Raw genomic sequence first — 15607 nt, 5'->3', positions numbered from 1 at the left:
CTTCTTCGTGAAATGCTTCTAAGATTTATTACTAGAAGTTCGGAACAATTTCACAGATATTTTGTTTCTTTCGAAGGAGTTTATGATGTTCACGGGTAGTAACAAGTGGTAAGAATGGGCAAGTAGAATCACAGGAAATGATAATGTGACGCGAAATTGATTTCTGTAGCGTTCATATATATATATATATATATATATATATATATATATATATATATATATATATATATATATATATATATTATATATATCTTTTTGTGTTATAAAGACGCTGATGATAAACATTTCATCAAGGAAATCTGTCTATTGATATTATCTATCTATTTTGTGTTAGTATATAAAGATATTGATGATAAACATTTCATATATATATATATATATATATTAAAACATGAGAATGAAAAAAAATTAAGAACTACATTCACTCTAAATGAAAATGCGAGTGAGTGCGGGAGAAATTTGCAGAGGGGAATGGACTAGCTACCGACTTTATTGTTTATGGTTATACTTTGCTGTTATTAGCAATGATTATGTTTTATATCTTTCCCAATCCCGGATAGAAAGATTCGTCCATTTTTTTATTTACCAAAATTAAACTGTATGAACTTATGCCATTTCAGAGAAGCTGAAGTGATATTTAAAGTCATTAAAGAGTACTGTTATGTTTGTACATTAACTGTTGTTCTAGGTCAGTTTTCCTTCAGTTGGGTTAACTGGTAAATTATAGATATATATTGGGAAGGCTTTAGAATAATAATTTCGTAAAGTATAAATTATATATATATATATATATATATATATATATATATATATATATATATATATATATATATATATATATATATATATATATATTGGGAAGGCTTTTAGAATAATAATTTAAAGTATAGTATATATATATATATGTATATATATATATATATATATATATATATATATATATATATATATTTGTGTGTGTGTATGTGTATGTATCATAATTTTCTCCTTTTCATATACAGAATTTTAATATGTACTGCATCAGTAATAATAAAAATATTTCCAAATGTATGCATTTTTCCTACAGTAGTTACACACATTATTCAAGACACACACATGCACACTGTGTCACAGACACCATATATATCTGTGTATATGTATGTGTATATGTATATATATATATATATATATATATATATATATATATATATATATATATATATATATATATATATATATATATATATAAATAAAAATGCATACATACATATATACAGTGTCTGTGCTTGTGCGTGAGTGTGTTGGAACAATTTGTATAACTAATGTAGGGTAATATCGCATACATTAGCAGCAAACATTTCATTATTACTGGTGCAGTATATAAATTATGGAAGATAAACTGAATAAAGTAAGATAATTTATGTACATAAGAAACTTTATGCAAGCAAAGGAGAAATCATTTGAACATAAAACAACAAATAGCAAAGAGCCTAACAAGTCCATTATCACCACAAATAGGTCGGAAACAAGTAAAAAAAGAACTCGATAAAACTAGTTGTTTAACAAAAAATAGCCATATTTGTCCTTTCTGACTGTCAAAAACTTATTACCCCATTGAGTGATTCAGTAAGTAAATGTTTGTGTAAAAATGATAAGTATATATGCTCATGTATTTACAGACACTTACTCACGAGTGCGCAGACACACACACATATATATATGTATATGTATATATATATATATATATATATATATATATATATATATATATATATATATATATATATATATAATGTGTGTGTGTGTGTTTATGTAAACACAATCTGCTGAGATATTTCAATGTAAATATTGCTATTACTAACAGTACCGCAATGAATATATTAAGGGTTCGATATCAATATAAAGTATAAACTTTTCAGTCTTCAATGCTATATTTAAACATAAAATGAATTTTTATCCTCACATTTAATGGCAAAAATGCAGTTCCATAATTCCTTGTAGTGATTATACAAAACGAATCTTCCTAGAATCGGCTCTTCTAAAATTTTATCATGGCCACATAATGACCGTTAGTTCTGGTCTTTTTAAATAATATGATTTGTTTTTGATGAAATTGTTACGCAATAGAATCAAAATATTTCATGAGTAACTGTGAGACACTACAAGAAGCGATCCTTCTTGATTTATGTAAATGTCTTCGTAGGTTTGTATGTGTATAAAGTGTAATTTTATATTTGCGTATAAGTGCATTAGTTCTATATTTGCTCGAATTCTTACTATTAGATATTTACCAACTAGTTTCACAAATATACTTCACTTAGCGTTCCTTACATGAAACTAAATCCATCTGTTTTTTAGCTGGAGATATTAATCAGCATACTTCTTACCGTGACATGGTTAGTAATAGCACCATTTACAGTGGAAGATCTGAACAGATTATATATATATATATATATATATATATATATATATATATATATATATATATATATATGTATGTATGTATGTATGTATGTATGTAATTCTAATAGCCACAGTGCCTTCTTAACTTCTCGAATTCTTTGCGCTTTTTTGGATATGCTTGTAACTACAAAGCCGTAAGATCCAGGCGCAAGAAATTGAAGAGACTGTGATAGCCTGTCGCGGGAAACGAACCCGCGTCACCATAAGCACAAGGTCACATTGCCGACCTGACCACAAGAAGGATAAAAGTCTATTACCGCTCGTACATACATATACCTGTTGTTTTCAGATATATTTATTAGAGCTGGAATAGACCCATCCTCACCATCGTAGCCAAGTGGGCAATCGTTTTTATTGCTTTTTAGGCTGAAATATATATGTAGAATCTACTGGTCACTTTTACCAGACACATATGTAATTCTAATAGCCACAATGCCCTCTTAACTTCTCGAATTCTTCACGCTTTTTTGGATATACTTGTAACTACAAAGCCGTAAGATCCAAGCGCAAGAAATATATCTGAAAACGACAGGTATATGTATGTACGAGAGGTAATAGACTTTTATCCTTCCCGTGGGCAGGTCGGCAACGTGACCTCCTTGTGATTATGGTGACGTGGGTTCGTTTCCCACGACTGGCCATCACAATCTCTTCAATTTCTTGCGCTTGGATCTTATGGCTTTGTAGTTACAAGCATATCCAAAAAGCGCGAAAAGAATTCGAGAAGTTAAGAGGGCATTGTGCTATTAGAATTACATGTCTGTTAAAAAAGTGACCAGTAGATTCTACATATATATTTATAAAAGTGTATAAAAAAGATTTTAATCAACACACATATTATGTCTGTTCTAGCTAATAAATTGACACTGAAAACCAGGTATTATGTATGGATGAGTATATATATATATATCATATATATATATATTATATGACTATTTATCACATCACCGGCCATTCATATCTCAATCAGAAAGCTACAAACGTCCTTTGTAATATCCAATTCATCTACCAAAAGAAGTAATATATTTTTCAGATAGTTAAGAGGGAATTTTAGGTGATAATAAGTCCACCGTCCCTGGATCGAATCAGCCAGTGTTCTACTGTAGTCCTGATTCCCCGTCCGTCGCTGATGATCCCATGGGACGGTGGACTTTTATCACCTAACATATTATGTTACTGTAAGTAATTCCCCGTCCATTGACACTGATTCGATCCCACAGGACAATGGATATATTATCACCTAAAAATTCCCTTCGGTAACATATATGAAAATATATTATTCCGATTTAGAGTAATTGGATATTAAAGGATATTTATATATATATATATATATATATATATATATATATATATATATATATATATATATATATATATATATATATATATATATTTATATGTGTATATGTATGTATATATATGTGTGTGCATCTGTATTTTTAATATTCAAGAGACCCTCTTAACTTTGCTGTTCTTTCACACTTTTCAAATGCTTTCCTAGGTCCTAATGAAGAAAGAAATTAAGATATTCTGACGCTATGTTTGACATTCGAACTCTCATCCGGGGTATCAGAACTGCTTAAAGTTAACTGCTTGGCCAAGAAAGTAAGATAAAATGTATTACCACTTGTATATACATATATCTCTCAAATTTAGATGCATATGCTAGTGGTGTGATAGACATACCAACACCATCACAGCCAAGTATTTAATAACGAGCTTGTTAGCGCGCTGGAACGGGGCTGCTGTCTTCCCTACCCTCCTGATCCCCTACCTACCCCTCCCCACCTAGGGTGGACAAATAGGTTTGCAGGAGGAGAATAGAGTCTCCTCTACCCCCATTCCCCTACCAACCACACCCCACTCGTTGCGGATAAACCGGTTTGCAGTGGTGGGTGGCTGTGTCATGTCTCCCCTACTGTCATCCGGGGGAGGACAAACAAGATCCACTCGGACTTTATTATTATAGATTTATTGCTTTTTATGCTGAAATATACTGTATATTTCCAATCTGAATTCGATAGGTATACTGTATGTGCATAAGAACGACATTAGGCATATACCCTTATTCGTGGCCAGGTAGTTGGAATGGTCTCGTTTTGGTATCCCGGATGCGAGTTGGAATCTTAAGCGGCCTTAACAATATCTTCATTTCTTTCTTCATTCGCAACTAAGCTTAGTAGTGACCAGGATTTACAAGTTACGAAGAAATAAAAAAGTTAGGGGACATCGTGATTATTAGAATTACATATGCATTTGGTAAATTGTGACCAGTAGGTTCTATACACACACACACACATATATATATATGTATATATATATATATATATATATATATATATATATATATATATATATATGAATATGTATATATATATATGTATGTGTATACATATATGTATATATATACACACAGACTATACAATATATTAATATATGTGTGTATAAAATTACTTGTGTGTAATGTTTTACTGATGCATTATCTGATATCATCTGAATTACAAGAAAATGAATATGTGTACAGTGGCATTTATAGATATAAACATGCATACACACACACACACACACACACACACACACACACACGCAGGCAGGCACCCAAGTAGGTGAACCAACTAACCTTTGTCCGCGTAGCGTCCGTCTTCGATTTGTAGCAGAACTCGATAAGAGCGACGATCATGGAAAATACCAACCCTCCTGTGACGATGTAAAATATTCCTGCGACGCTGCTTAGGGTCAGTGAATTGGTATGCAATTCCTGGAGAAGACAATGAAAGAGGGTAAATACACATTCATGAGGGAGAGTGCGAGCAAGAGAGAGAAAGATGAATATCTGCAATCCGAAAGACCAGACAAGCAGCAAAAGACCTGTTCGATAAAAAGGAGTTACTGTGACCAGTAAAAGAACCATGAGCTGCAAGAAAAGACGCGACATATTATGCAGTATAAACACAACAGGCTTAATCGTTCTGGTCCCTTCCCGATTTTTAAAAACTTCATTAAAATAATGTGAATATCGTTGTATTTACATATTTCCTTTCCTGTGTTCCGCCAATAATTACCTTTAACGAAAATTGAATATATATATATATATATATATATATATATATATATATATATATATATATATATATATATATATATACACACATATACGCACATACATACATACACAGACATAACAGGGATAATCCCTTACCCATGATAAATCTTTCTTCAGGGATAAAGTAGATATAATTTCCCATCAAGTTTATATAGGAACTGGTGAATCAAAGACGAACCATCCTTTTGAGAAAATACACTTATTACCCCACGGACAAGTATCTTTCTTTCCTTTCCTCTTCTTTTCCCCTAAACTTCAATTTGTTCACAACTTCCCACCAACCCCTCTACTTTCATTCTGCTAATGAAAAACACTTGTCTATCTTGTCACCAATGCTATACTTTTTACTACATCCTTGTTCAGACTAAATTTTTTACCCCATCAAACTAGCACATTCCACATATGAAGTTGCGACATCTCTTTTTCGTTTTCATTGAGTATGTACGCTTTTGTTTTTATAAAGGCTATTTTCCTTACAACTCACTTTCTGATTCCACAGATTTTTTCCAAATCTTTTGCAAAGATTTTACGTTTACCTATCGTCACACATTATGCTTGCTGATATCTGTCAGTTTTCTCTACTATCACTAATAAGTATTGTATCGTTTGCAAACATTGACCATTCTGCATCCATTACCAGTGCCATTTCTTTTACTGATACCTTGTGCCCTCTTGTACTAATATCGTTTCCTTTACTTTTTGCCGTTAAGTGTTTAATATTACTAAAAAGCCAATGGGAACAACACTCCCACGTGTGTGACCCCATTTTACATCAAACCCGTGACATTTTCCCATCAGCATATTTGATCGAAGACTTTTGATCACCCAACAAATTAAACTCTGCATTATACATCCACAGCCACATCACATCTGATGTCTGCCTATTCTGTCATAAACTTAGTCTAGGACCATTTGTACCACATTCAGTTCTTAGTTCATAGGTAAATGTTATGTCCCTGAGTTTTCTACAGTCAATTCTTTTACCTTTCCCTGCATATTAAAACACCCTTGCTCCTCTAACCCATTCTCTTGATACATTTATGTTTTTCCAACGTACCTTACAGACCCTGTTCAGTCACACGGTTGTTTTACTTGCATTTTGCCCAAGCATTTTGCTTGTAATCCCGAAGCTACCTGTAGGCTCTCTGTTTTTCACCTATTAGTTATCTTCCTTACATTCTCAACAATCATCCATACCATTCTCATTTATACGTGAACCATTTCCTGCCACGTTATTTAGACCTGTCTTAAAATTATCACTCTATTAACACAGGAAATAATTTTCTTCAAAAACATCTCTTTGGTTACATCATTCACGCAAGATCCATTTGTACAATAGCCAATCTTTCTGCATTACTTCTTCATCCTCTTATATACTTCTGCGCAACCTCACCTTTAGTATAACATTATTTCTTTTTCCCATCCTTGTATGTGCATATAACAGAGACCTAATCCCTAAATTTCGCATTCTCCTCGTAAGCTACCCTCTGTGGTATCTTTAACCAAGGAATATTTATCAGCCACCATTTTTACCAAATTTAATTGCATTATATTCATTTGTAGATTTTTTTAATGGCCATCCTTTCATCTAGAATTGCATTCAACTTTTGCTTAAACCAGATATACATACAACCACCTCTCTCGCACCCATCAACTTGTTCATTCATTTACTTTCTCTAATACATATTCTAAGAAACCTTTCTTTGCTGTTTTTATATTTTCCATGTTTAATAATAAATGGAAATGCCCAGAAGCAGTCACATCATATAATAAAAACCCTGGATGTCCTGGTAATTTTATGTTCAGAACGCTTAATTTTAGTGTTCTTTTTATAGATCACTATTTCTAACTTAATAACTCTATGGATGAAAGTTTGCTACATAGTCACACATTTAGATTTATTGATAATGTTATCATTAAATAGTAAAGATATCCTGTTTTATATCTAGTCTTGAAGTCTGCAATTACAACTGATGATTGACATACTTTTGTAAATATTGTGATTGATTTCTAAAAAGCTGTGTCCTTCATAATGAGTGTCGCTGACCTGGAAGTTGTGGAATTTTGAAATGTCTAGCGTACATGAATTTTTCCAATGGAGTAGATTTATATTTATTCAGTTAGTTTTACATGCATGCAAGGGTTAAGTAAATGTTCATCTATTCAACCTTTTTAAGATGATTGTCAGCATTGTCTTTTATCAATTCATTGGCCATTAACGCAGATATTAAGATGGAAGGACAAGTACATACCCTATTTTACCCATACTTGTATCCATCGTTGTCCCGGCTTCAATTTTTTTCTCACTTCCCCCGTTATGTGTGAAGAGCATATAGAAGCGTGACACAGTTAAAAACATACCTAAGTCATGGGCTTCGTGTAATGGTAACATTTTATTGCTCCGTTCATCCTATACTTTGCTAATCGCTTGTCCTTATAATTCTGCTATATAATTTTCCTTTGCTTCGTCACAGTTTCAAAGAGAGATCGAATTTTGACTACAATAGTGAAGTGCATTCCATTTTACTTCTTTTCTCGCTGTCTTTTAAAGAAAGAAAACAAGTACTAAATTTAGGCTGTGGCTCCTTCTCCTCTCCAAAAGTGATTCCAGCTCTGTATGGATAATGGTAATTATGTTTCGGAATGCTACCTTTATCTTAATTTACTCTGGTACAATTAAAACTTGAGGGAAAAAAATGTCTGAAAAGCGTCGTTCTCTAGAGGCTCGAGTAAAAGGCTTAGACTTTAATCTGTTTAAAAGTTAATGCGAAACCCTCTTAATTTTCATTAGTGCCACTTACGGGGCTGAATCCGGTGCACTCGGCTTTGTCGTACCACCACTTATTCTTAAGTCTTGCCAACTCGCCTTCCTCCTGCAGTTTCAGTATGGCCAAGTTAAGCCGATCCCTGCAATAGAAAGAGAAAGAAACGTCAATTGGTAAGCGAAAAGGGACTACTTATTTACAGCCAGGATTATTGTTCCGCGGGAGCGTTCGGGATTTCTGGCTAATGAAAGTAGGACGTAATGATCGAGATAATTGACGTTATAATTAACCGTTATTAGCTTACGCAGTTCGGATTGGGAGATCCTTTTTCTCTCTCTTTATGGTGTGAAATATCAGTGTGGTGCTGCTTGGTGAAAAATGAAGGTAGCATAAAAAAAAAAATGGCTCAGGCTCATCAATTAAACACACTATTCCAAATTGTACAATGTAAGTGTTCAGACATGTTTAGAAATTTTTCAAAAGTATCCATTATTAATTTAAACGGAAAAACCTTACTTTTTTTTTTTTTTTTTTTTTGTCAGACGAAAGTCTATATGCTAAAGACCTGAGAAAGCTAAACTATACAGTATCGAGCTCTTAACCTGAAACAGTGTTAATGAATTTATTCAAAATTCTTTGTGCTGTGCTTCTTAGAAATGGATATGTATGCGCGCATACACGACAGTCACATATGTATATATGTACATGTATATATATATATATATATATATATATATATATATATATATATATACTCTCTTATACAAGGAAAAAGAGAAAGTTATTAACTTATTCAACATGCGAGAGGAAATGGACCTTAAATTATAGCCTATCAAGGCATTGAATCTCACTGCATTTTTTCTCTTTTTGTTCTTTCATTTTTTTTTGCGTTCAGCTCTTCCATGACGCATGAAATCCAAGGGACACAAGAGGATATACGGTCAGAAGGGGAGAAGGTGATAACAGTTGATTAATGGTCAAAGGATGGGGAGGACACTGAGTGATGATAAAAGATAAGGGATAAAGGAAAGGCCATTGACGACGAGGGGGTAGGAGAGACGGCAAAGGGCGCTTAGAACAAAGAGACAAAGTGACATTAATAAAATCTAATTGGAGATAAAAGGGGGATTTAGTGTTTGCCACGAATACAGTCGAAAGCAGCTAAGTGCCACGTATTTAGAATTTTCGTCCGTTACTTTTAGTCACTTTGTGAAATTGCGGGATTGTTGGAACTGTATGGGTTGATTCAGTTACTAAACGACGTTTTGAAATTCTTAGTATACTAATAAAAAAAAGTTAATGCACAGTAATGTAATGGCGATTTTAACTATGTATTTTGATATTTTAGTACTAAAATTAAATGTTACATAAACTCTTTATGTTTTTAGGAACTTTTGTTATCGCCCTTAGTACATACATTCCAGCAACTAGTGCGTGCTTCTCGCTTTTAAGGCCTCCTCATTCACAACTTTTGGAGTGCCGTGTAATACATTACCAGAATTCGTATATGCTTTGTAAATTAATGAGAAATTATTGATGCCGTTGCCATTTAAACGAGACTGTAATATTACCTTGAAGACCCATGTTCGAGTGCCGTATGTTCTCACATTATATTGTTGTTTTCCGAATGCATGTGTATATTTATGTTTTTGGTGATCCAACTCTATTATTATGTCTTTGTTATTGTCTTCTCTCCATTTCCACTTTATCACTTATGGATAATCTGTTTTTGGGAAGCTTGCCCTGAAAGTCAGTAGCTTATTAGACTTTTCTATAAAAAATTGGAGGTTAATCATGAAAGCGTGATTATAACATCAGTAATTATGCCATTCATCCCAGGTATTTTTATTTTATCATTCCATTTTTACATCATTTCTTCATTAGGCAACATTAAAGTAATTAGAGTTTTTTTAGTCTTTATTTGCCTCTATTATTGCTAAGTCGTCTGTGCTGTGATAGCTTAACAGCATTCGTTGTTAAATTCAGTAATTAAACATTAAGACAAATTTATTCTCTCACAAACGAATTATATTAGAAGTATATTAGTTTGATTTAAAACATTGCTCTTTATTCCATATAGCATTTACAGGAGAGAAGAGAGGGCGGGAGCAAGCACTGAAACGGCACATTCTAAGATATAGAGAAATGAGAGTACCTTGGTTGTAAGCATGGACGTTAATCAGAGAGAGAATGTCAAGATCATAGGAAAGCTTGGAAGGTTTTGGGTTTTGGTCTGGCAGACAGAGGGAGTGAGACTGTACCTTAGAGGCGAATCTTTTGGCGTGGCAACTCCGTATCCATTTGCATTGAGGTCGGGCCCAACCTTCATAGTATCGCAAGGCATCTGACCATTGATGTAATCGTTGTGAACGCTGTCCAGAAGGAAAGCGTAGTTCCCTTTAGAAGCTCTGACTCTCCTGATGCCTTCAGCATAGGTTGAGGCGAACACTTGTGGTCTGGAACTCATGAAATCCCACATTCTGCTGTACACGCTAATCTTGGAACGCTGCCGGATAAGAATTACATTGTCATTAGTTGTCAGTACATCCGAGAAGAAGACTCCTTACGAAGTATTTGAAAACTTTAATGATAGGCATTAACAACTAACACATTATAAAACAACTGAAAGCTTTAGTTAATTTCAGTAATAAGAACTTCTTTTAGAGGCAGAATTGTCAAGTAAATAATATATATTTAGGCTTAATAATTAGTACAAGTCTTGTTTTGTTCGTCAGTGAATGATATTCTACAAATGGAAAAAGGTAATCTCTGCTTAGTTAATTTCAGCTTATTAAATAAATTCATGTCATCGGACGGTAGGGTTTAGCTGAAAAAATATGACAGCCAAAGGGCAAAATAATTGCTAGCATGTTGCAAAGAGTCTATAAAAGACGTTCCATTCAGGAGCAAGAAGGCTTGCCTTCGGGTGGTGCTTTCAAGCGTGGTTGGCCAGAGATTGGATGAGTTTTTATAAAGAGACCGAGAGGAACTGTTTTAAAAGGACGAGAATAGAAAGTTATAAAAGTTCTGGAAAATGATTATCATGGGAACGAGAGGAGATAAGCATTAAATGAACGCACTGGAATAACTGTGGGACAAATATTGGTTGAAGTTTCCATGAAGAATGAGGAAGCAGTTGCAAACGTATTTAACTGAAAAGTTGTATCACATGCCAAGTTTGTGTATATATACATACATACATACATACATACATACATACATCTATATATATATATATATATATATATATATATATATATATATATATATATATATATATATATATATATATATATATATACATACACACAACACATGTATACCTGACCACGTGGTCAGGCCAAGCAACAATGGACCTCGTTGTGATTCTAGGACACGGTTCGTGTCTTGCTACCGGACATCATAATTACTTCAGATTTCGTGCATTTGGATCTAAGGCTTTGTAGTGACAAACATATCCAAAAAGCGCGAAGAATTCGGAGAAGTTAAGAGGGCATTGTGGCTATTACAATTATATATGTCTAAAAAAGTGACCACTAGATTCTACATATATATATATATATATATATATATATATATATATATATATATATATATATATATATATATATATATATATATATACTATAATTATATATATATTTATAATTTTGTATATTATATATATTTAATTTTTCTTGTAATTATATGAATATATATATATATATACCGTATATATATATATATATATATATATATATATATATATATATAATATATATATATGTATATATATATATATATATTATATATAATTTTACAATTTTCTTGTAATTATATGAATACGTATTGTGCGTTTTGTATCCATCCATACTGACTATAAAAAGAGAATTTGAATACTTCTAGTAACTATAGATATACATAAATTGTGCAAAGTAATCTATATATTACATATACATACATATATATATGTGTATGTATATGTATATATATATATTATATATAGATATATATATATATATATATATATATATATATATATATATATATATATATATATATATATTATATATATATATATATATATATTATATATATATTGTTCATATATATATATAAATCTCTCTGTTATATATATATATATATATATATCACTATATATATATATATATATATATATATATATATGTACGTGTTTGCATGTCTATATATATTATATATATATTTATGTGTGTGTGCGCATGTGTGTGTATGTGTTTGTGTTTATGCGTATATATGTCCATACATCAATACAAGAGAAATTTGAATACTGTTGGCGAACTAATGGATGGATGTAAATTGTAGAAAGTCAACGAGTCTCTTGAAAGGGGTAATTTGATGTAACTATTAAAGGAGTGAATTAACTGGAAATCGAGGAGAGTAATTGAATGGAAGTCTTAGAAGAGCAACTTGGAATGAACGCTTTTAAAGAGATCAAAAGCAAGGCTTCGAATAACTGAAACAGCGTAATGAATATGAGAGTATGGAGAATTACTGAATTTGGGTACTCGAACGAATTATCAGGTAAGACTGTCGAAGACATTTCGAGAGAATATTGGATTGTAAATTAAAGCATAAAGAATTTTCCTAAAGAGAGTTCAGTGGTTAATTAAACAAAATATGTAAGAGATATTTCGATCTTATTTAAATTATATCAAGAGCAAGTATAAAAATGGCGAAAAAAATTAGCAAGAGAGACATAAAGACGGAGATCGTATAATTCGAAAACACTTTCACGAAGGAATGTTGATTAAGAGTAGAATTGAAGAGCGGAAGTGAATATCTTATTATGAAGAACAATTGAAAAAGAATGCAAGCTAGGTACGGAACAGTGGCATTTTAAGTGATTGTCTGTGTATATGTGTATTTGTTTTTCTGTTTGACGTCAAGAGGAGTATAAATGTATCCTTTTAACTTCACACTCCGTGTACACACACACACACACACACACACGGGAAATAGGAGATTAAAGGGTGAAATGACTGAGAATACAAGAAGATTTGGATGAAAGCGGCTGATGAATTTATAAGTAAATCCTGAATACTCTCGGGGTATAAATAATATAGATCGGTAATGACTGAATGTGATGTGTGATACCGATTTTGTATCCGATAAAGAGGAAAACGGAGTGAGCTGAAGGGTGGCTGGGAAGAGACCATCACAGATGATAATAAAAGATGGCTAATGAGCATATATATGTGCATTGTAAGAGAAAGGGGGAAAGAGAGAGAGAGAGTTTAAAGTGTTTTGTTTCCTCTTTAGATTTAATTAGTTATCATTCGAGAGCTGCATCCAGGAATTTTTAGTAAACGGCTATGAATATGGAAACCAGAATTGTTCTATTAAATTGAAAGTCTATTATTTTATATATATATATATATGTATATATATATATATATATATGTATGTATACCGTATATATATATGCATATGTGTGTGTGTGGATGCGGATTTGGGCAGGTGTCCGTTAGCGTGAGTATGTCGAGCAACTCTTCCTTTTGGATGTGAGGTTAAGACGTTAAGTGCAAAAAAAGAAAGTGGTGCACTATTGCGTAGTATTTGTGTCGTAAGAGTCATTGACAGAGTGAGAAATGAGGGGATGCGTCGCCACATACGTTGTAAAAATGGTAACACAGATGAAAGTTTTGGAATTTTTTTTAGATGGTTTGGTTATATGGAAAGAATGAAGGACAGTAGGCTGGTGAATCTATCTATATGTATAAAAATGGATGTATGTATGTGTGTGTGTTCCAGCATAACTCTGAAACACATTGAGCAATTTCAGTCAAATGTGGTATACATATGAATTACTGTCTGGAAAAGAATACTGTGGGGGCAAGACATCCCTGGCACCAAAGTGGGTGGGAAAGGGGTGACGTAAAAATAACCGAAAATGACAGACATTAGTGTATCCATAATTTTCGTGGTTGCTGAGATGAATAGTGACACTACCAATGCCCTTGAAATCTTAAGTTCAGCCCGATAGGAAGGCAGTGTGAGAAGGGGTGGGAAGGGGGTGACAAGTAAAAATAACCGAAAACGACAGATATTAGTGTCTAACCCATACTTTTCGAGATTGCTGAGATGAATAGTGACAGTCCCGATGCCCTTTAAGTCCAAGTTCAGCCCTGATAGGAAGAGGGGTGAGAGGGATGTGAAGGGGTTGACATGTAAAAATAACCAAAAACAACGGATATTAATGTCTGATCCACAGTTTTTGAGGTCACTGAGATTAATAGTGACACTCCCTATGCCCTTTAAACCCAAGTTCAGCCCTGATAGGAAGGGAAGGTGAGAAGGGGTGGGAAGGAAGCGATATGTAAAAAAACCGAAAAGACAGATTTTTGCGTCTAATGATCTAATCCATAGTTTTCAAGGTCTCCTGGTGCCCTTCAAGTCTAAGTTCAGCCTAGGAAGTCGGGGTGAGAAATGGGCAGAAGGAGGTGACATGTAAAAATAACCGAAAACGACAGATAATAGTGACTAATCCATACTTTTTAAGGTCGCTGGGATGAATAGTGACGCTCCCAGTGCCCTTTAAGTCCAGGTTCAGCCCCGACAGGAAGTGGGGTGGGAAGGGGGTGACATGTGAAAATAATGGAAAATGACAGATATCAGTGTCTAATTCATAGTTTTTAAGGTTGCTGAGATGAATAGGGATACTCCTGACGTCTTTAAGTCCAAGTTCAGCCCTAATAAGAAGTGGGGTTGAGAAGAGGTGGAAGGGGTGATATGTAAAAACAATTGAAAACGACAGATATTAGTGTCTAATTCATAGTTTTCGAGGTTGCTGAGGTGAATAGTGACACTCCAAATACCCTTTAAATCCAAGTTCAGCCCCAACAGGCAGTGAGAAAGGGTGGAAAATAAAATGTCAAAAATAACAGTTGTTAGTGTCTAATCCATAGTTTTCAAGGTCACTGGGATGAATATAACACTCCAGGTGCCCCATTAGGAATAGGGGGTGAGAGGTGGTGAAATATCAAATGTCAAAAATGCTGGGCAATGTAATTGAAGCAACTACCTTAACAGGAAAGCGAGAGAGTGAGAGTGAGAGGAAGTGAGATAGTAGAGGGGGTGTTGGGAGGAGAAAGAGTTTTCCTGGGCAGCGCTGGGTTGGTCAGCTAGTATATAGTATAAATGGGAAGTGCTAATAAGGAGGGGGAAGAGAATATCTGGAAACATTGAAAAGATGGTATGAAACATGTATTGTAAGGGAAGCGCCTAAATTTCCAGGAATCAGAGGAGTTGCCATGTGGTGGTGAATGACGAAGTTTGG

General features: G+C 33.4%; 1 protein-coding gene across 1 annotated transcript in view; it reads right to left on the bottom strand.

Moving 5' to 3' along the window:
- LOC136838639 (glutamate receptor 1-like) overlaps window positions 1–15607 on the bottom strand; it is a 527409-nt gene that overhangs the window by 15405 nt on the left and 496397 nt on the right. The window contains exons 16-18 of the mRNA XM_067103948.1: window positions 10572–10816; window positions 8347–8452; window positions 5063–5200 (exon numbers count right to left, since the gene is read on the bottom strand). Of these exons, the coding sequence (XP_066960049.1) occupies window positions 5063–5200; window positions 8347–8452; window positions 10572–10816 (489 nt within the window). The remainder of the gene's footprint in view (window positions 1–5062; window positions 5201–8346; window positions 8453–10571; window positions 10817–15607) is intronic.

The sequence above is a fragment of the Macrobrachium rosenbergii genome, chromosome 5, assembly GCF_040412425.1.
Source record: "Macrobrachium rosenbergii isolate ZJJX-2024 chromosome 5, ASM4041242v1, whole genome shotgun sequence".
NCBI lineage: Eukaryota > Metazoa > Arthropoda > Malacostraca > Decapoda > Palaemonidae > Macrobrachium > Macrobrachium rosenbergii.
The sequence above is the reverse complement of the archived record's forward strand: the minus strand, read 5'-3'. Positions and strand labels throughout refer to the sequence as shown.